Raw genomic sequence first — 23,431 nt, 5'->3', positions numbered from 1 at the left:
CTTCTCGGTCCCCTCGCCTCCGCAAGCCAGCCCCCTCCCGAGCTCACGCTGCTGGGAGCAAAGACTCCCCTGACGTTCAGACTCCTCCACTAAACCCCCGGGGGCCTGCGGAGGGGATGGGACGGACGGAGCACGTGGCCAATGAGAACTTCTCTCTGTCACCCGCCGTCCAATGGACCCCTGTTTCGAGGTTGGGGCGGGACTAGGAGGGCAGAAGAAGGCGTTCCGGGGCTGGCGCGCGGCGCGGCGGCTCCTGGGCTCGCAGAGCAAGTGCTTAGCTGGGAGTCCGCGCCAAGGCGACGCGGGAAGGCGCCACCACTCCCGCTGCAGCTGCCGCCTCCGCTGGCCAAGGTGCTGGACGCGACGGGCCCGCTGGCCACCTCGCCAGTTCAGGCACCACTGCAACGCTCCAAACCCGGTCCCCATGGAAGAGATGGAAGAAGAGTTAAAATGCCCTGTATGCGGCTCCTTCTACCGGGAGCCCATCATTTTGCCCTGCTCTCACAATTTATGTCAGGCGTGCGCCCGCAACATCCTGGTACAGACCCCGGAGTCTGAGTCCCCCCAGAGCCGTCGGGCCTCGGGCTCCGGGGTTTCCGACTATGACTACCTGGACCTGGACAAGATGAGCCTGTACAGCGAGGCGGACAGCGGCTATGGCTCCTACGGGGGTTTCGCCAGCGCCCCCACTACCCCATGCCAGAGGTCCCCCAATGGCGTCCGCGTGTTCCCCCCGGCTATGCCGCCACCAGCCACCCACCTGTCACCGGCTCTGGCCCCGGTGCCCCGCAACTCCTGTATCACCTGCCCCCAGTGCCACCGCAGCCTCATCCTGGATGACCGGGGGCTCCGCGGCTTCCCCAAGAATCGCGTCCTGGAAGGGGTGATTGACCGCTACCAACAGAGCAAAGCTGCGGCCCTCAAGTGCCAGCTCTGCGAGAAGGCGCCCAAGGAGGCCACCGTCATGTGCGAACAGTGCGATGTCTTCTACTGCGATCCGTGCCGCCTGCGCTGCCACCCGCCCCGGGGGCCCCTGGCCAAGCACCGTCTGGTACCCCCGGCCCAGGGCCGCGTGAGCCGGCGGCTGAGCCCGCGCAAGGTTTCCACCTGTACAGACCACGAGCTGGAAAACCACAGCATGTACTGCGTGCAGTGCAAGATGCCCGTTTGCTACCAGTGCTTGGAGGAGGGTAAACACTCCAGTCACGAAGTCAAGGCTCTGGGGGCCATGTGGAAACTGCACAAGGTGAGTCCTAAGAAAAACCACCCCTAACTCCCCGCACCTCCGACCCTCTGATTTTGCAGTAGACGGTCTACCTTTTTTGCTCACGGTGCATCCCAGTGGGGGTGCAATGAACGGGCCTCGGATGTCTGCCTCCCCCGTCTGGTGCATTGCAGGAAGCGCGGCGGTGCTTTAACGGCGCTCAGGGGAGTTGCATGTCCCCAGATAGTTGTTGCGGGGATGCCCTGAAGCAAGGCTCCTGGGGTGCGCTACTCGCGAGCTGGGCCCAGGGCGCCCCCTTTCCGCGGCGGACCTGCAGCCTCTGGCTGTGGACGGGGTGCGGAAAAGCTCTGCATAGCTAGGGACAGGCGTGTCAACGCCCAGGGACACCCGGCACGCTCGAGGGCAGGACCTGCTGCTGGGCTCTAGCCTCCGCCTGGGGTGAAGGGGAGGAGCAGAGGTGTTGGGGTCTCGCTGATGGCGGGGTTGACAGGGGCTGTGTCTCACGGCGGGGCTGGGGGAGTCTCCGGCAGCGGAATACTGATGAGCCCGCGCTGGCCCAGGCCCGGCCCCCCAGCTTGAGAAGACGCCGGGTCCCCGTGCCTCGCGGTCAGGAGGCGGAGCCAGGGATTGAGAAGGGGGGTTGGCCTGTGGTCGCCAAGGCAACACGGCAGGCGGTGGCTCTGACCCTCCAAGTGGAGATGTGGGGCAAGAGTGGTTAAGACTAGAGGTTTCTGCACAATCTTGGCCCGAAAGCTAAGCAGCTACGCCTCCCAGGGTAACCCCCTCCAGCAACCACCCCCAAATACCCATTGCTCCAGAATTCGACTCTTTTCCTCTTTCAGTAGTTGCATGTACAAAGTCTGTGACACCTGCTATCAGATTTATCCCGCTGGTCTCTTTTGACAGAGCCTCCATCAAGGCTAGTGTCCAGAAGAGTGCTTTTAACAACCTGTTAGAAAGGTCATGCCATCCTCTAATCGAAATCCTCCAGAGGTTCTCCACGTTTCTCAGTCGTCCTTAGAATGGTCTACCAGGACCTGCATGACCTACACCTCCTTTAACCTCTCCGACCTCATTTCCTCCCACGCAGTGCAACCACACTGCTTTTGCTGTTTCTCAACCTCAGCCAGGCACCTTCCCACCCCATGGTCTTTGCATTTGCTCTTCCCTCAGCCTGAGACGCTCTTCCCCAAAACCCTATATCCAAATGGCTCACTCTCACCTCCTTCAATCTCTGCTCAGATATCACCTTCGCAGTGAGATCTTCCTGACCACAATTGCTGCCACCCACCTCAGACACCCCCTAATTCCCTCCTTGCTTTGTCTCCATAGTACTTACCCTTTCTGGCATGCTATATATGTTAATTAGTATCTTACCTTTGTATTGTCTCATGCTTTCCCCCTTCTCCTCCAACTAGAAAATCAGCTTTGTGAGGAAAGAGTTCTTTATAATGTTTTGCTCACCGCTGCTTAGAAGAAAGGAAACCATCCTTGAGGAGATTTGCCTAAATCTGACTTTTACTTTTTAAGCAATCCATTTAGTTGGGGGTGAGGAGGGCAGAGCAGGGGGTTTAAGATTATTGGAGGGAGATTTCCGTCACCTCGCTGCAAGCCCAAGGACGTGCAAGCCCAAGGATGAGGCAGGGCAGTGAAGGTGCTTCCAGGCCTCCACTGTGGCCCTGTGCTCAGAGGTCTCCCACATTCCTGGGAAATGAAGAAAGCCTGGCCTTGGAACAGGGGCCCTGAGGTTGAGGCTGGAACACTGATGTTTTATTCACAACAAGAAAAATAAAATATCGCCATTTTCAGCAACCAGTGGAGGTTTTCTCAACTGCTGATCCCAACTGAATGGGACCTGTGTTTCCAGTCATTTGTATTCTTACATACAACCTATTAAACCATATTAGTACTGATGGAAATTTTATTCAGTGCAAATCAAGCCCCACTAGGCACTTGCCACTTTTTTTAAAACACTTTGATTTAAGTAAAAAACAAGAAAGACGTAATTAATTTTGAAAGTTTTTAAAACTTTAGTTTACGGCCAATTTTTTCCTCATATTAAGATTTCAACTCTTAAATTGCTATCTATAGTCAATGTTGAATTGCTCCAGAAATGTATCCTTGGAACTGAGAAATTAATTGCCTTGTCTGGAAAAAGAAGTTAGAGCCACAGGCTAATTAGGATGGTGGAGTCACAGCATTATTTTTCTGTGGAGAGGAGCCTATACTTTATTCGTTAAGACTAAAAGGAACCTTTATCTCTGTCAAGCCCAGTATACATTTGCAATGTTAAACCATTTGTTTTATCAGTAATGGAAGTTGTAAGTAGACAATGTGGTGCTGACTGGGTTGAAATTTGAATGTCTGCTAAAAAAGGAATTATGTTATAATCATTAGGACAGAAAATAAGTAGGCAAGGAAGAGAGTTGACTTGGGGTGGCTCATGGGGGAAAGAAAAAAAAGACCATTTCTTCTCTGTCTCATACATTTTTTTCTAAAATACGAAGTTGGTGTAATGTTTGTTCACGTCTATATTGGGAGCATTAAACTGCCAAGAATAAATAAGGCAGAAGAATGACAGATTTTTAACATTCACTTCTCATCTTTTGGAAACCCTGGTGGCATAGTGGTTAAGAGCCACGGCTGCTGGCCAAAAGGTCACCAGTTCAGATCCACCAGGCACTCCTTGGAAACCCTGTGGGGCAGTTCTGCTCTGTCCTATAGGGTCACTATGAGTTGGAATCAAATCAACGGCAACGGGTTTGTCATCTTTTAGATAAGCAAAAAACATTACTTTTATATTTTATCTCCTTAACAAGATAATTAATCTGTTAATGTACAATTTTCTCATGTAGTCTGTTTTAGTTTATGATAACTCTCTCTCCACAAAAGCTCATGGGCCAGAATTCCTATGTCTTTCAGAACATAGGAGAGCGAAGAATTTCACTAAGTAGCTCTTCCAAAGTTAGGAAGTTATTTATGGATACAAGTTATTACTAGACCTGAAAGTGTCCATTAATATTCTATCATATTAATAAATCATTTATACTGATAAAGAAAATCCTGTGAATAAATGTTTCCCTCAGGCACTAACTCACATCTTCCACATTCAAGGAAATTGGCTAAAGTTTATTTTTTAAGTTGTTTTATATAAACAACTGGTTGAAATTCATTATTGTCAATTGACCAAATTAAAATATTTTTCAGATATTTATGGTTCTGATCTTCAAAATACATGTAAAATAATAATGCACGAAGTGGCCTTGTAAATATCTAGTAATAGTTTTTATTTAGTGTTAAAACCAAACCCACTGCCATTCAGTTGATCCCAACTCCTAGCGACCCTGTAGGACAGAGTAGAACTGCGCCATCGGGTCTCCAAGGCTAACCTTTACAGAAGCTGACTGCCACATCCTTCTTGTGCAGAGCGACTGTTGGTTCCAATGTGCTTTAACCACTGCTCCATCAGGGCTCCTAATTTAGCATTCACACTTGCAATATCCTTTTATCCAACTTAGGTTTGTATAAAGCATTGATACACAAAAATGATTTTTAGACTTAAAAATAGGTAATTAGAACCACTATTAGGAGACCTGGTTGCACAATGGTAAAGTACTCAGCTACTAACCAAGAATTTGGTGGTTCGAACCCACCAGTGGCTCCTGGGAGAAAGACCTGGAGATTTACACTTGTAAAGATTCAAAAAAAAAAAAAAAAAAAACGAAACCCCCTGCTGTCAAGTCGATTCCGACTCATAGTGGCTCTATAGGACAGAGTAGAACTGCCCGATGGAGTTTCCAAGGAGTGCCTGGCAGATTTGAACTGCTAACCTGTTGGTTAGCAGCCATAGCACTTAACCACCAGGCCACCAGGGTTTTCCCCATAAAGATTACAGCCTAGGAAACCCTATGGTGCTGGTCTAATCTGTCCTACAGGGTCAAGACAAGTTAGAATGGAATGAATGGCTCACACAACAGAAACAACAGAACCACTATTATTACATGTAATTTTAAGCAGTTCATATTTCTAAATGCTAACATTCTCCTTGAATTCCTGGTATGTTTTATCAGTATTATATTCTTTTGTGCTTGTGCTGTTGAACAAGGATTATCTTTTCCTTTCTATCCTAAAGACTGGTTATTCATTCTGAATCTTGTCTCTAATGTTATTTTTCTCTTACCTTTTTTAAAATCAAGAATTGCATTGTAAGCAACATTTTAAAATAAACAATCAATTGATATACCTTCATTATCAAAGTATTCTAGAAAAATTCTGCTTTGTTGTACGCTGGTACATCTCATCAAATATTTGTGTGGCAAAATGTTATTTAATGTAACAGGCAGCATACATTCATGCTTTTTAAACTTTTTTAAAAATTTATTTCTAGTACAATCGGAACATTCTGTGTGCAGCGTAAGGATTCTTACAGGTATTAAGGAGAATGTCACAAAGAAGGGACTTGTTGTTCCTTGTACTGAGACCTAATGGAAAGAGCTAGATGCCAGGTGGTCTGGTTGCTAGGCCTAGCATTGCCACTTACTTGTGGGTGACTTTAAACAAGTATCTTAATCTCTCTGTGCTTCCTACCAAAAACGATATAAAGGAGCTAAAACTATATTTGTGAGAGTATTATGAAAAATAATTTAAATGTTTATAACTTACTAATTTTAGTTTGGCATAAGAGAACGTTTTTTGTGCAAAACGGAAGTTGGCTTCTCACTAGTTAACAATTTCCACCAATTTGGTGTACTCTACTAGCTTCTTTCAGAGCACAGGGTGCAATATGAAGGCTGATCTGAAAGAGAGGCCTAAAAGAGTAAGCTACATCCTCATAAGACCAGAGAGGATACTCAGTTTAATAAAAGTTAGGAATAAGAATACTGCACAAAGATTTATTTCTATATTAAACAATAAGAAATGTATTTTGTTTTCCAAATTAAAAAACTAAAATGACAGCTGATATGACTGTTTTTTCAGATTCTCCAATGCAGACATTGTTACCACTTGGAAGTGGCAGAAATTATTTTTCTAGTATATGCAACGGAAAAGATGCTTTTAATTGGAATTTCAGGTCAAATCACAGTTTGTATAAAGTGAGAGGAAATAATAAGAGCCATTTTTTTAGTATCTGTTATCAGGTAATAGGGATAATGCACAGGCAACAATTATCCTTACCGTCAGTATAATAAATTGCACTTCTCTCACATAAACAAGTTAAAGGACTTTTCAGAATGTGTATGTGCACATAATATAACTTTAGCACAGAGAAGGATAAACCCTAGTACATGATAAATGCTTTAAAATTATGTCAGTACAGCAGGAAATACACAGAAATACCACAAGTGGACGGCTTTAACAAAGACAAATTGATTCTCCAGTAGGCTACAAGTCCAAATTCAGGCCGCCAGCTCCAGGGGAAGGCTTTCTCTGTCCACTCTGGAGGAAGGAAGGTCCTTATCATCAGCCTTCCCTTGATCTGGGAGCATCTCAGTGCAGGAACCTCAAGTCCAAAGGATGCGCTCTGCTCCTTGCTGCTTTCTTGGTGGTATGAGGTTCCCCTGTCTCTCTTCTCTCTTTTATATCTCAGAGATTGGCTTACGACACTTGTATATCTCATCAATATAACTGCCACTAATCCATCTCATTTCTATGATCATAGTGATAGGATTTCGAACACATAGGGAAGTCACATAAAATGATGGACAATTACATAATGCTGGGGCTCATGGCCCAGCTAAGTAGACAGATATTTTGGGGTGATACAATTCAATCCATGACATTCTACCCTTTGGCCCCCCAAAATTCATGTCTTTGCCACATGTAAAACATATTCACCCCATCAAAAGTCTTAACTCAATTATAAATCCAAAATCCAAAAACTCCTCTTCATCTGTGAAATCTAGAATACAAGTTATGTGCTTCCAAAGTACAATGGCAGAACAGGAACAAGCTAGACATTTCCATTACAAACAGGAGAAATTAGAGGAAAAGAAGCCATAACAGGCACCAGGCAAGTCAGCAGAACACATTATATTAGCCCTCAAGGCTTGAAAATAATCCTCTGTTCTCTGAGACAGTGTACACAATGGCCCTGCCTTCCAGACTCCGTATTGGCCACACGCTCCAGATTCTGAGTGGAGGCCCCTTGGCCCTGGGCTTCAGCTCCACCTTCTAGGCCCACTGGGACAGCAACTCTGTTCCCTCAGCTTTAGGTGCACCATTCTCATAGTCCATCTGAGTGGCAACTCCACCCTTAGAAACACCAGAGGCCATGGCTCCACCCTTTGAAACCCCTGAAGTCATGGCCATACATTTTGAGACTTCTGGTTCTTGTGTTCCTTGTCTCTTCAGCTTCTGTTTCCTGGTTTCTTGACCTCTCAGCTCTTTGGGACTCATGCCCACATCTGCTCTGCTGAGGCAAGTGTTCCAAAGCTCAGTAGCTCCACCAATAAGTGCCTAGAGGCACCCCACTTCGCCAGGAAGCCTCCTGTGCACAGGCACTCAGCTCTCTTGCTCCATGGGTTGCCTCCAGCACTGTCTGGCTCTGGTCTCCTGGTTCTGCTGCTGCTGGTTCTCTGGCTGCTGCTTCTCTGCTGCTGCTCGTCCTCTATCCATTCACAGTTTCAAAACTTCTTCCACATTTTAAGTATCTCTTAGAGCAGCACCCCACTCCTGGTACAAAATTCTGTCTTGGTCACCTAGTGCTGCTATAACAGAAATGTGACAAGTAGATGGCTTTAACAAAGAGAAGTTTATTCTCTCACAGTCCAGTAGGCTAGAAGTCTGAATTCAGGGCACCAGTTCCAGGGGAAGGCTTTTTCTCTCTGTTGGCTCTGGAGGAAGGTCCTCATCATCAGTCTTCCCTTGGTCGAGGAGCATCTCAGTGCAGGAACTTCAGGTCCAAAGGACATGCTCTGCTCTCAGCACTGCTTTCTTGGTGGTGTAAGGTCCCCTGGTCTCTCTGCTTGCTTCTCTCTTATATCTCAAAGACATTGGCTTAAGATATCATCATAGTGTTAGGATTTACAACACATAGGGAAATCACAAAAAATGGTGGACAAGCACACAATGCTGGGACTCATGGCCAAGCTAAGTTGACAGATATTTTGGGGGGACACAATTCAATCCATGACATACACTCTTCCAACAGAGAGGCAACATTGACTATTTTGAACAAATACACTATCCACCACACTCTTAACTCTTTCATCCTTGCTTCTCTATCTAGGGATGGGCCTTCTTGGCCTGTTCGAAGTCCAACATGACTCCTTAAACCCCAGCTTGATATGACAGTTCAGTTCAAGTGTCCACTATCATCTAAGTAATGTCTTGTAGTTCAAATTCTCAAATTCAGACAGATAATCTGATTGACTCAGCTGAGTCAGGTATTTACTGGTGTCTCTCTGGGTTACAGTTCAACCCCACTGGATAGGTGGATGTAGAAGGCTAGTTGAGGCAAATGAAGCACTTGTGTTGGGTACAGAATTTAAGGGGAGGACCAAAAAACTCAGTAATCACGATAAAAAATATTTAATGTGCCATTTTGAAAAATAAAAATTAATGGAAAAGCTTACACCAATGTTCATTGCAGCATTTTTCACATTAGCCAAAAGGTGAAAATAACTGAAATGCTCATAAACAGGAAACCCTGGTGGCATAGTGGTTAGGAGCTACGGCTACTAACCGGAAGGTCACAGTTCGAATCCACCAGGTGCTCTTTAGAAACCCTATGGGGCTGTTCTACTCTGTCCTGTAGGGTTGCTATGACTTGGAATTGATGGCAACAGGTTTGGGGTTGTTTTTTTTTTTTTTTTTTTTGGCTCATAAACAAATGAATGGATAAACTAAAGTGTGGTATATACATACAATGAAATATTACTCAGCCATAAAGAGAAATAAAGTCCTATGCATGTCACAGCATGAATAAACCTTGAAAACATTACGCTGAGAAACTAACTTGTTCTGTAAACCTTCGTCTAAATAACAATAATAATAAAGAAAATTCTGTTGATCTCCCACAACAAAAAATTGACTTTCACCAATTTTGCTTTAAATGGCTCATACTTCAATTTTGATGCCTGTTTTGTAGTAAATGCTGTAATTATAAATGGATAAATGAAAAGATGTCATAAAGAAAATTTAATGATCAAGAAATAAATATTACAACAAATTACTATTTATTTTTAGATAAATCTTTCATGTTTAACATGTTATAATTAAAAACATTTCTTTCTAAAAAAAACATTATGCCGACTGAAAAAAAGTCAGTTGCAAAAGGACAAATACTGTATGAGCTTACTTATATGAAATGAGCAAAGATATAGAAACCAAGATTATTAGTTCTTACCAGAGTAGGAGGGAAGGGAAAGGGGGAGTTTTTGCTTAGGGGCATTGAGTTTATGTTAATAGTGGTGGAATAATTCCAAAAAGTCTAGTGATAATGGTTTCACAACAAGAAGAATGTAATCAGTGTTACTGAATTATACATGTAGAAATTGCTGAATTGGCGAATGTTTTGTTGTATATGTTTTCATCACAGTAAAAAAGTTAAAGAAAATAATGCAAAAAATAATCCATGATGAACAAACTATCAACGATTTCAATAAAGCCAAGACCAGCAACAATGCCGTGTGAATCAGTACTGGAGCCTGAAGCAAGAGGAATATCAGTAATACTGATCTTGTCTCAAGGATTTTCATCAAGGATTTTTTTGCATTAATTTTGATTAAAAAAATACTGTATTAAAATGTTATTTATGTTGATTATTGAGGTTTTGGTGCCACCACCCCCCACCCTTAAATTCTGCACCCAAGTACAGTGTTTCACTCCCCTCACCCTAGTCCTCTTCCTGGAAGACATTACCACTTGACACGATTCCTGGACTCACTGTGCAGCAGGAGCAAAAGCCAGGGCAGAATGGCTTCCAGAGAAGTGTGGGCAGGGAGGCATTGACAAGCATCAGTTGTGTAAAGAGAAAGCCATTCTGGGCACAGAAGAAAGTCTTCTTGCCCTGTCTAGATCCTCTGTATTTTAATTACAGAGCAGATTTCTTGAGATGGTTCCAAAGTGAAGCAACAGACTTGGTGATGATGAAAAAGAAGACAGAGAAATACAGAGAACACTGGCGGCTGGAGCTCAGTGCTTCCTCTCCCCAACAACCTCATCACCACCGAATGGTTGTGTCGCTATTCTTACTACTATTATTTACTAGGGTGAACGTGGCCAGGTAAGAGCAAAGTGGTCCCTCACTTTGCTTGTGTATGAGTGGGGCAATGGGGCAGAACTACATTGTTGTTATTGTTGTTAGCTGCCATCAAGTCGGTCCCCAACTAATGGTGACTTCATGCCCAATGGGACCAGACAGTAGTGATCTAAAGGGTTATCATTGTCTGATTTTTTGGAAATAGATCGCCAGGTCTTTCTTCTTAGTCTGGAAGCTCCTCTGAAACTTGTTCAGCAACATAGCAATACAAAAGCCTCCACTGACAGGTAGTGGCTTCCCTTGAGGTACATTGGCCAGGAACTGAACCCGGGTCCCTGCATGGAAGGAGAGGATTCTACCACTGAACCACCACTGCCCCTTTGCCGCTACATTAGTAGGAGAAAATAAGGCAACACACAGAGATACAGATCTGAGAAATGGAAAGAGGATATAATTTCAGTCCGGGAATCAGTCATGTCTGAGGCCAGCTACCCCCTCCAGCCTTTCCAGTTATATGAGTCAATAAACCTCTCGTTTCCTTTTTCTGTGCTTTACCTGGTTTATGTTGGTTTTCTGCCACTTCTAAATGAGAAGTCCTGACTATAAAAGAATATGAATTAATACATATAAACATTTGTATTTAAAGACGCTAATTCTTATTAATTCTAGATATTGTCTCTACTGTTCTTAGAAGGCTGTGTTCTGATGCTGTAAATACAAATGGGGAGGTAATTTTGGTTCAATGAAGCATAAATAATATTTAATCTGGTGCCGTCTACCCATTCACCATTTGATAATCTTTATTAACCTAGGGACTGTTTCATCCATCTATTACTGTCAGGTTGCTTATAAAGAGGCCAAAGGAAACTTTTTTAAAAAATTTAGCAAATACTCAGTTCGTGTAGTAATGGCAATTTTAAGGGCAATATATTGATGAAGTTGGTTCTAAAATCAAACTTCTGCCAGTAATCAATTTTGTATTTTTAAAGGCAAGACACATCTTAAGATACGCATAAGCACTCCAAAATTCAATGTGTTTTGACCTGCAGTCTAGGTCAGAATTTCTCAAATTGTGTCTCTATAAATTTTCTATAGTTAAATAAGTTTGAGATTCTCTAAACATGCTCCTGGTAGTTCACGTTGTGCATTATTATATCAATATACGGACACATCCTGCAGCAAAGAAACCTGCTTTCATTCAACTCAGCACTTTTAAAGCTTCTTTGACATTGGAAACTCTTTTTGAGAGGTACACAAGTTTGGGAAACCCTTCTTCAGTAAATGATCATGGTAGTCAATAAGTTAGTAAGGAGGTAACTGTTACTAATTTCCTGTCTGTGCAGAGTAGATTATCCTAAAACTCCAGCCTGTGGATAAATGTCATTAGTAACACTATCCTTAAATTTTATGCAAATTCTTAAAAATAAATGTTAAAAAATATTAAAAGACAAAGAGATAAAAAGCAATGTTTTTAGTATTTATATATGTGAACTTGAATATATATTGCTTCCCTTTTTATTATAAATAATTTAACTCTGAAAAGAGAATGATTTTACACATTAGTAATACTAAGATAATATACTGACAAAATAACTGCTATGTTCTACTTTTGATTACTTTTAAGATTTATATACATGAAGCCAAATGACTAGTTTGAGTTTTTCATTAAATTGTGGTAGATAGAAATTGGGTGTTTTTAAACCACTTTTTGTAAAGCAAAATAAGACAGTATTAAAAGGCTAGAAGTCTAATGTTACCTCCTCCTTCTGATACACTCTGGCCTTCCCCATCCCCCACTAAGCCCCTCGCTCTTCCTGTCCAAGAGGCCTGCCCTTCACCATTTTCTTAGAATGGGCCTTCAGATCTCCCAACTAAGTAAACTTGCCTAGCCCAGCTTAAATGAGCCAGCCTCAACAGCTTTGTACCAGGCCAACCTACCAGTCCCAAACCTGAATGTTGCTCCGCAATCCCACCAGTGTTAACCTTGTAATGGCAGTATCTCCTACCCCTGCAGAATTTAATTACATTCCTTTTTTTTTCACAGTTGAAAGAAAGCTTTCTTCATTTCAACTAATTCATTTTAAACTAAAAAACAACAAAAACACCTTTTCTTCAGTTTTTCATCTTTGAGTAAATAAATGTCATTGACTTTTCTCTCCTTGTCTCTAGAGACTCATCCACTCCATGGTTTCAACTACCTTCTGGACCTGAATGTACAGAGTTAGATCCTGAAACAGATCTGGTCCTCTCAATCCCCTTCCCTTTCACAGTTTCAGTCCCAAACAGTCTTCTCAACCTTATCTTCTCTCCACCCTGACCGCCTTCATAGCTCCCATCTCTGTGCTGTGACACTAAACATCTGCCCACTGCACTATCATTTCCTATCTTAGAAGCTTCCACTGGACCCTGAATAACTCAAAGTCAGTTCTGACACTATTACTACCCCTGCTGGTATTTTACACAGGCTAATATGAGAAACTTACAATATTGGTTATATTGCTAACTCATTAAAATTCCCGCTACTGATTCTTTTAGTCACTAAACCTCTTATCAAACATATAGTAAGTGCAGAAATGGGAGAAACAAAGATACCTAAGAAACGGTCTGTGATTTTGTGTTACTCAGGGTCCAGTGGCAGAACCAGGGTTTGAATTCAGGCTGCCTGACTCTAGAGCTCATGTCTTTAACTGCTATTCTGCGCTGCCATCTGCTAAACACAGGAAATGTATGACCTATAAAGCACATTATGATTTTATGGTCTTAGAAATTGCAGTGACATAACAAATAACTGGGGTCCTTTAGTATGAAAGGAGCCCTGGTGGCACTGTGGTTAAGAGCCCTTCTGCTAACCAAAAGGTTGGCAGTTTAAATCCACCAGCTGCTCCTTGGAAACCCTGTAGGGCAGTTCTACTCTGTCCTATAGGGTCACTATGAGGTGGAATTGACTCAATGGCAATGGGTTTTTAGTACGAAAATTACTGAGAAGTTAAAAGTCATTTGTCTCTTAAGTTTCCTTGTGATAAAATACATTTATAGGGGAAAATGGGAAAGGAGAGACAGTATGTTGAGTATTCCATAGACCAGATAATCAGAGAGGTTGCTGGATATGAGCAGGTCAGATTACCTTGTGAAAGTCCATCATGCCTCCCTCCCCTGCCAGAACTAAGCAGGAACCCTCTTCAGTGACAGAAAGGCTGTTAAGTTCTATCAGCTCAGCTATGGATACATTCTCCCACTCATGACAAAATAATGTCTTAAAATTTATAGACCAAAAATAGCACAAAAGAATAAGTAGATTTTTTTTAATAAAAGCAGACTTTTAAGTATCTTTATTTCTGCAGATCTAAAACATAAGTACAGCCCTGAAAACGCAAAAATATGTTTAAGCCTGCAAGTGGGTATCTGTGTTTACTTTCAGTTTTTCTTGAACCTCTTACCTAGGCAGGTAAAAGAAAACCTGTGTGTTACAGTTCAAGAATATGTTCTTGACCTGCCTATTACCTCACACACAGCATGTCCAAATCAGAATCCATCCTCTCTTCTCATTTTGGAACTCATAAATTTCCTCCTCTCACTCTTTGAATAGGAACCAAAGGATACACACATCTTAATTCCAGAGAATGGTAAAGAGTGATGACTCAAAGTATTTCATAACAAAGAATTTCAAATAAAATATGAAAATCAACACATTTTAAAACATAGGCATTAGAAAACCAAACAAAGCCTTCACTTAGTAGAGAAAAGCATCAAGTTCTAGAACATCAAAGAAGGAAGTGAGACTTAGGAGGAATCTTAGTGAAGTTTTCTTTAATAATCTTTGAGTACTTATTATATTCTAAGTTCATTATATCCTAAGCACTAATCTAATTACTTTCTACATATTAACCTATGGAGTTCATACAACAACTTTTTGAGGGAGGTGTTATTATTGTCCTCATATTACAGATAAGGAAACAGACTAACCACAAAGCCCAAGGTCAAAGACAGCTAATGCCAAAGCCAAGTTTTCCTCTTAAATAGTCTGGATCCAGGCTCTGTGCCTTAAGCACTGTAACCACCATTACTGTACAGAAGAATTCCTACGAAGAGCTTCGTTCACTCTTATCCTGACAGCTAGAGGTAAGGTTGCTCTTATATGGGTCAACAGGTCATACAGTTCATATAATTAACATACCATAAAAATTCACCCTTTCCAAGGGTATATAATTCAATGGTTTTTAGTATAGTCATAGAATTGTGCAATAAGCACCACTATCTAATCCCAGAAGGAGCCCTGGTGGTGCTGTGTTTAGGCACTCAGCTGCTAACTGAAAACCCACCAGCCATTCCAAGGAAGAAAGATGTGTCAGTCTGCTTCCATAAAGATTATAGCCTCGAAAACCCTATGGGGGCAGTTCTACTCTGTCCTGTAAGGTTGCTCAGAGTCGGAATCAACTTGAAAGCACACAACAACATCTAATTCCACAATATTTTTATCACCCCAGAAAGAAACCCCATACCTATTAACAGTCAATCCCCACCCTACCCCCAGCCCCTAGCAACCACTAATCTACTTTTTATCTCTATAGATTTGCCTGTTCTAAATATTTAATATAAATGGAATATTAAAATATGTGGTCTTTTGTGTCTGACTTCTTTCACTTAGAATAATGTTTTCAAGGTTCAGCCATGTCATAGCATGTATTAGTACTTCATTCCTTTTTATGGCTGAATAATATTTCATTGGTGGCACAGTGGTTAAGGGCTATGGCTGCTAACCAAAAGGTCAGCAGTTCAAATCCACCAGGCGTTCCTTGGAAACTCTTTGGGGCAGTTCTACTCTGTCCTATAGGGTTACTATGAGTCAGAACTGACTCAACAGCAACAGCTTTGTTTGTTCGTTTATTTATCAGTTGATGGACGTTTGGGTTGTTTCTACTTTTGGCCATTTTGAATAATGCTGTTATGAACATTCATGTACAAGTTTTTGTGAACATACTTTAAATTCTCTTCAGTATATAGTTAGGAGTAGAATTCTTGGGTCTTATGGTAACTCTGGCAGCATCATGGTTAAGTGCTACCGCTGCTAACCAAAAGTTCGGCAGTTTGAATCCGCCAGGCGCCCCTTGGAAACTCTACGGGGCAGTTCTACTCTGTCCTCTAGGGTCGCTATGGGTCGGAATCGCCTCGACGGCAGTGGGTTTGGTTTGGTTTTTGGTATGGTAACTCTCAGCACTGGCAGCACAGTGGTTAAGTATGCACAGCTGCTAACCGAAATGTTGGTGGTTCCAACCCATCAGCTAGCTGCTCAGTGAGAGAAAGACTTGGCAGTCTTTCCTGTAAAGATTACAGCTTCAGAAACCCTATGGGGCTGTTCTACTTTATAGAACTATGAGTTCTACAGGGTCACTATGAGTTGGAATCAACTCATGGCAATGGGCTTTTCTTTTTATGGCAACTTTATCTTTAATATTTAAGGAACTACAAAAGTGTTTTCAAAGAAGTTATACGATCTTACCTTCCAACCAGCAATGTATGAGTTCTAATTTCTCCACATCCACGCCAACACTTGTTATTGTCTTTTTTATTATACCCATCCTAGTGGATGTGAAGAGCCCTCGTGGCACAGTGGTTAAGTGCTTGGCTGCTAACCAAAAGGTCGGTGGTTTGAACCCACCAGTCACTCTGTGGGAGAAAGATGTCGCAATTTGCTTCCATAAAGGTTATAGCCTAGGAAACCCCGTGGGGAAGTTCTACTCTGCCCTGTAGGGTTGCTATGAGTCAGAATTCGGTGTGGAGTGGTATCACATTGTAGTTTTGATTTGCATTTCTCTAAAGATTAATGGGAGCCCTGATGGTACAGTGGTTAAAGGGTTGGCAGCTCAAATCCACCAGCCGCTCCTTGGAAATCCTATGGGGCAGTTCTACTCTGTCCTATAGGGTTGTTATGAGTTGGACTCAACAGCAACAGGTTTGTTTGTTTTTCAATGACTAATGATATTGCGCATCTTTTCATGTGCTTATTGGCTATTTGTGTATCTTCTTTGCAGAAATGTCAATTCAAGTCCTTTGCCAATTTTTAAATTGTGTTGTCTTTTTATTGTAGAATTGTAAGAGTTCTTTATATATTCTGGACACTTTTAAAATGGAAGGAACAGAGATGTGAACCTCTGATCTCAGAGACACTCTCAGGAGAGGAACACAGGCCCAGAGCTGTGCATGAGGAGAAGACTTGCCTGGACTGGCCCACCAGGACCTACTGCTAATTCCTTGCCCAACAACCCCTATTGGCCAATTATGAGGCAGAGCTCAGGTAAACTCTACCAGGATTGGCTCTTGACAAACAGGAAACGTGGAAAAGTTCAAAAGCAGAAGGAAGAAATAATTTAGTCACCAAGGTCCCTGGATGTGGCAGCTATGCATCCCCTCACCCCAGGTTCTACTTCTCCTGACTGTGATAATGGAGCTCACTTCAGCACATTACAAAGTTCCAGTGGTGCTATGGCTCTGTCGTTTAAGCATTGTGGTTTTCAAAAAACTCACTTTGGGATGTCAACACAGTGGATTTTTTCCCCTACATTTGAAAGTTATAGATTGATAGAATTAGGACATTGGATCTTAGAGATCATTTGCTTAAATCCCTCCAAAATCAGAAAAATAAATCCCAGAACACTTCAGTAAATTATCAGAATTACACAGTACATATTACCTAAAAATGCTTTGATGTCTTAGAATTTATATTTAGAATTCTTAGCATCCAAGACCTATTTTCAGTTACTTCTGTGTGCACGTGCATGTGTATATGTGTGTGTGTTTTCAATGAAGCTCAGTTGAAATACCTATTCTCCTTTTTGGGGGTCTTCCCTTCCTCCCACACCTAGCCCCCCCGCCAACCCCTGCACCTATACTCACAGTTTTTTCTTATACTCCGTGTCTCCAACTACCAAAATTTATCTACTGTTGTCGCTCTTCCTATAAGGGGAAATTATATGTAAGTCTAAACTGTTAATGTTCCTTCATTATAGGTAAGATATTCTCTTTTTAATATTGACTTTCAATAGACAATGCCTTTGTTCAAAGGATCATTCTAATTGTAGGGGTTTTAGCATCAGGCCAGAAAAGGAAAATTTTGTATGCAATAGGCTTTGCTGTGTCCCTCACATAGAAAGAATTGCTGCATTGCAGCATGACTATCCCCTTGGACTGGCTGCCTGGTTGGGTCCTGCCTAGCAAAAAGCACAAAGAAGTTCCTGGGATGAACCAAAAGGGAGTCTTCTGTTGCTCCTCTCCCCACTCTGTTGGCACTGCTTATCAGCTTTTGTGGCACCTTACTGACTACCAGCCTCTCGTCCCCTCCCTTCCCCTTATGGTTTCCTGCGAATCTTACAGTTTCTGTCTACCTGTCCTCTGGCCCAGCTTTGCTTCCAGTGTCTGTGCCTTCCTTCCTGGTCATCTTCATTGCTTGCTGTGATCACTGTATGTCCAGTCTGCTCACCTGTTTCCAGACTCTTGACCAGCAGTTTCTACAAAGTATCTCTGCCCAGCCCATGTGAATAGCTGGCTTGCATACGCTCTCCCCTGTTGTCTTCCCCAGTCCTGGCTTCCTTCCTACTTGAAGTCCCACTGCTGACAGCTCCTCAAATCATACCTCACAGGTAGCAGCATTAGAGCTGGCACTGATCCCAACAATAGATTATTTTAACGTAGTTGGCCAATAACTTGTAATGCTTAAAATAAGATACAACATAAAATCTGGGTTGTATAAAAAATGTACTCATATAACTCTTTTCTTTTGAAACATGCCATAAAATGATTTAGCTAAATATAAACACAGAATCCATTGACATATAGCCACCACTAAAATGAAATATGACAGATATTTAGTAGAGCCTGGAAGCTCTGCTTGCATTGAGGGCAGAAAGTAAAGGATAATTTACAAATTTCATCTGTAAAATAGGAAAGAAATGAATTAGTAGGTAGAAGATTATTACCCGATTTGGAGGCTAGCCAAAGACCGGTCACTTAACTCTTTTCCGAATGGAGCCAAATACTTCAATTATATTATAGTTTCTCTCCCTTAAGCCTTTTATTTACTTTTATGAGAACAAAGTTACCAATTCAGTGTTTACGTTATTTGATTTGCATGTTATGATTACTTTAGGATTATTAAGTTTGTTTTTTAATTATATATATATATATACACACACACAAAAGGTTATTATTGTGAGATATAAACCAACCCATTGCTGTCGAGTTGGTTCCGACTCATAGCAACCCTATAGGAAAGAGTAGAACTGCCCCATAGGGTTTCCAAGGAGCAGCTGGTAGATTCAAACTGCCAACCTTTTGTTTTGCAGCCGAGCTCTTAACCACTATGCCACCAGGGTTCCATTGTGAGATATAGCCATCAAAAATTAATCCACAGTATTTTTAGAGAAATCCTTTAACAAAAGGATCGATATAATATTTGAATAAATACTGCATTTGAAAATAAATTACATTTAGTATTTGTCCAAATCTCATGATTTTCTTCAGGGATTAATTCGTATTAATCAGTGGTACAGTAAACCCAACTACATTCCATTCTGTCCTACTGGTTCTTTAATCTTCCTAGCCATGCCGAGGAATTCAGATAATCAGTATTCAGACATCCATCCTCACTGTAACTACCTCAAGGCCAGACATAGGCTGAGTGAGGCCCTTGCTGCTGCTGATTCAAGTTCAACATACTCATGGGGTAGCATAAGACCATCTGCTATTTGTTCAGTTGTTAAACTGGGGAAGTACACACAACCAGGGAGATTTTTAGTTTGCTTACATGAGCAAAGGACTTTTATATGCCCTGAAAGAGGAATTGATAATAGTCACACAGATAATGAGGTGTGACCATTTTACTTCCCAAATGCCTCTGAGAAGAGGTGGTTCTTGTAAATTACTGAGACAGAGGTCACGGAACAGCTGTTGCTGGAACAGGTCTTGCTGTGCAAACTATGCTATAAATTGTGATGGCAACTATGCTATGAAATGTCTTTTCCACTATGAAAGATTTCTTTGACTTTATAGTAAGGACCAGTAGAATTGGATTAGGAGGGCTTTATGCATGTTCAGTTGGGACTGAGGGCTAATACTTCAGTTTGACAGCTCACTGTTGCCTCACTTCAAACTTTAAAATACCTTATGGCAGCCACTGTATCACCTGCAGGAAATATGAGACTCCACCTCCCCGTTTCTAACAGCAGTTGAACATGGATGCCATGTGAAATAGCCAAATCAATGCCTTGTTCCTGAGAGCAAATGAGAACAAACATTTCTGAGACTACAGATAAGCTACAAGAATCTGGGATACATGCCTGGAATTTAGGTTAACAGACAAACAATACAATTGTCAGGAGAAACAGGAAATAGAATGAGTGTGGCAGAAATGCAAAAACTAGTCTCTGATTAAGTCCCTTTATGGCATGCACTAAAATGAGAGTTAGGGCCAAAGGATGGGAGCCCAGCTGAATAGGCCTTTTCCTGATAAAACCATGGTGCACGCAGCCAATGTTGTATCATGAAGCGTACTGGGATACGGCCAGGAAAGCTAGGCTCTGCCTCTGGGTCCACTACCATCAGACAACACAATGAGGGGCTGAGAACATAAGGCTTGAAGCAGACAGCCTGGGTTTAACTCCTGGCTCTTGTACTGCTTAGCTGTGTGAACTTGGGAAACTTACTTAACCTCTCTGTACTTTGGTTTTCTCATCTCCAAAATTGAGATAATAACTGGACCTATTCCAAGGATTGTTATGAAGATGAAAAGAATGGTAGACACAAAGCCCTTGGATCAGAATATATGCCTGATTAATGTGAGCTATTTTTTTTATTGTTTATGCATAGGATGGGGCTGTTAATTTCTGCCGAGACCCAGGGTGGTTGGAAGGACTGGATGAGAAAACAAACGTATGAGAAAACCTTTTGTAACAAATCCAAGTTGTCTTTTTGTATACATGGGAAAGACAACAAAAACAAAATATGGAGAAAACAACTGAAGCTCCTGCAGCTGGTTGCCTTCACATGTGTGTCCCACTCCTGGGAATGAGGGAAAGTCAAGTAGCCAAAGACAGTACCTTTCACAGAGGGGCAGAAGGTGAAGAGATGAAGAAGAAAGGGAGGGAGTTCCAAGAGCCAGAAAAACTGTAGCAAGAAGTTATGTTGACTCTCAGAGGCAATCCTGATCTTGTTATCTCTGTTCAGCTTATCATTCCTAGAGAAAAGGGAGCTAGTACACTCTGAAAAGAGCTGGGGCTTTGGAGCCAGAAAAGCTGGGCTTCTTTGCTTACTTGAGTATGTCTTTGGTAAGTTATTTAACCTGCCTGAGCCTTGTTTTCCTCATCTGTGAAGTAGGCAGTACATCACCCACTGCTACAGCTGTAGGGCAGGCTCAATGAGATTGTCTTTGTAAAGTGCCTAGCACTACCAGGTCTTCAATAAATAATGGCTTTTATTACTCAAAGGTCATTCAGCAATTTGTATCTGTGCTCTGGTACTCTTTTAGGTGCAGGGAATACAGTAAAGCAAAAGAAAATAGATTAAAAATCTCTGCCTACTAAAAAATTTTATTTAACAGAACATTTCTTGACTTCTTACTGTAATCCTTTCAAAAGTTGTATGTTCTCTGACAAGAGAACACATGACTTTTTATATTCATTGGGTTTTGCACTAAATGAAGGTAGGATTTGAGTTAATCAGAGAAGACGCAGGGGTGCTGGCCTTGACCAAGAGCAATGAGAAATGTAGATAGATCAGTCTCACTACCCCCATATGGAGTCTTAAGAGTTGGGGCTGCTCAGCCGTCCCCATTTCCCTTTGTTCTCCTGGACCAGGGCTCTCTGACTTACACTCCCCTCTGGGTGTTTGCAAGAAAGTCAGCCTATAACTGCAAGAAACAAACAAACAAGCAAAAAGCCTATTTCTGTCAGTCAACTAGAACTGCTCCATAGGGTTTTCTTGCCTATAATTTTTACAGAAGCAGATTACCAGGTCTTTCTTCTGTGGTGCCACTGGGTGGGTGCCAACCACCAACCTTTAGGTTGGTACTCGAGCACAAACCATTTGCACCACCTAGAGATGACTTCAAGAGGGAAGCAAAAAAAAAAAAAAAACACTACCACATCAATCGTAAGCTACACTCCAATTTCAGAAATATTAACATACAGTAGAGGTGGGAGAGGGCAGTCCATCTAGGAATTGGAACAGTGACAGCCAAGTGTAGTAGGAAAACCCAAGTCTCAGAGTTAGAGGCCCACGTTCTGCTCCTGTGTCTGCCTCCTTGGGCAACCTGCTTAACTCCTCTGGGCCTCCGGCTTTTCATGTATAAAATAAGGATGTAGGATTAGATAAGAGCTAAGGTCCCAGTCAGTGGCAAATTTAATTGGGATCTAGATTCAGTGATGTTTCTCTGGCTTAGCTCCTGACAAGAGCTACTTGGATAAAACTGGCCGCTGCCTGCTGCTCGTGCCTTTATGAAGAAGAGACACTTGACATTTCCTTCCGTTTCAAGTTCCCCATTTTGGGCTTCTACATTTTGGGATCAAAGAAAGATGGGCCAGGAAGCTACAGCATCTTCCATTCCCCTCGTTTTACCTGGGCGTTGGAAGTGCCCTGGGGGCTCCACAGACCTGAGGACTCCAGCTGAGGCCAGGAGAGAGGGAGGCAGAACAATGCGGGGCAGGAAGGAGGACAGGCAGCTAAGTGGAGAGAAGCTCTCATGCTTTTCAAGTTCTCCTTCCCCATCCCGGGGTTGAACAGCCCACTGAGGGCTTCTTTCATAACCCTCTCTGCTCAGAATTTATGTGAGAGAAGTTTCTATAGACTATACTCATTGTCATTTCCTTGTAGGGAAAGCAAAGGAGAGGGAGGTCAAAAAGGAAAAAAAAAAAAATGCTGTTTTTGACTATCTACTTCCTAAAATAAGATTTGATTCAGAGAGACAAAAGGTGAAAACAAACGGGTGAACACGCCTGTACCTTCTCACTCCAACTTCATGGGGATTTTGAGGATGGAGTTGGGGTGTGAACCTCACCTGGAGTTTTTTTTATCTCAAAGCAATAGCCACAGATTAGTGGTAAACTTCCAAGGAGAATAATGTATTGTTTATTTTAGAAGCCCAATTCCTTCAAATTTCAAGTGATTATTGGATTCTTTTTTATGCAGAAGAAACAGAAGTTTGGGTTTGTTGTTGTCGTTCTTGTTCAGTGGTATGGTGGTAAGTAAGTATTTAAAGCCCTGATTTGTAGCATTTGCCATGGCCGATTTCAAGTTACCAGCGTGGTGTCACTGACCTTGGAGTTGGGAAGAGAGCCAGGCTCCAGCTCCAGGGCTTCTTAGTTCTTTTGCTTTAAGTCGGATGGGAGGAATTGCCAAATTGCAAGTTTTCTTAAATTATTTCTAAAATTATTTAAGCTTGCAGCTGCAGAAAAAAAAGATATGCTTTAGAAATTTTTAGTGTCAAAATCATAAATGTACAGCTCAATGAATTTTCACCAACTGATCACACGTGTGTAATTAGCACTAAATCAAGAAACAGAATATTATCCCCCTTTCCCTAATCTCCCTTCCAGTTATTAACAGCCCCCATCTGCCCCTGCCACAGGTAACCACTATCCTGCATTCTGTGGGTTAATGTTGCCTCATTCAGTATTTCATATAAATGTAACCACACAGTTTGCACTCTTATGTATGGCTTCTTTCACTCAACTTTAAGTCTGTGGGATTCATTCATATTGTCGCACATAGTTTTAGACCATTCATTCTCATTGTTGTATAGCATTTCATTTTACGAATATTCTACAATTTACGTTATCTATTCTACCATTGATGGGCATCTGGGCAGTTTCCGGGTTTGGGCTATTACAGATAAACCAAACTAAACCCGTTGCCATCGAGTCATTCCGACTTATAGTGACCCTATAGGACAGAGTAGAACTGCCGTATAGGGTTCCAAGGAGCAGCTGGTGGACTCAAACTGCCGACTTTTTGGTTAG

At 42.1% G+C, this 23,431-nt stretch overlaps 1 protein-coding gene across 2 annotated transcripts in view; it reads left to right on the top strand.

Annotated features, from left to right (window-relative positions):
* Positions 1-343: 343 nt before the first annotated feature.
* TRIM9 (tripartite motif containing 9) overlaps positions 344-23,431 on the top strand; it is a 112,254-nt gene continuing 89,166 nt past the window's right edge. For both annotated transcript variants that reach the window (XM_003408592.4, XM_064292472.1), the window contains exon 1: positions 344-1,246. In XM_003408592.4, coding sequence (XP_003408640.1) covers positions 425-1,246 — 822 coding nt within the window. In that variant the 5' untranslated portion in view covers positions 344-424. The remainder of the gene's footprint in view (positions 1,247-23,431) is intronic.

The sequence above is a fragment of the Loxodonta africana genome, chromosome 10 (genome assembly GCF_030014295.1).
Source record: "Loxodonta africana isolate mLoxAfr1 chromosome 10, mLoxAfr1.hap2, whole genome shotgun sequence".
NCBI classification, from domain to species: domain Eukaryota; kingdom Metazoa; phylum Chordata; class Mammalia; order Proboscidea; family Elephantidae; genus Loxodonta; species Loxodonta africana.
This window is presented reverse-complemented; position numbering and strand designations above follow the sequence as displayed.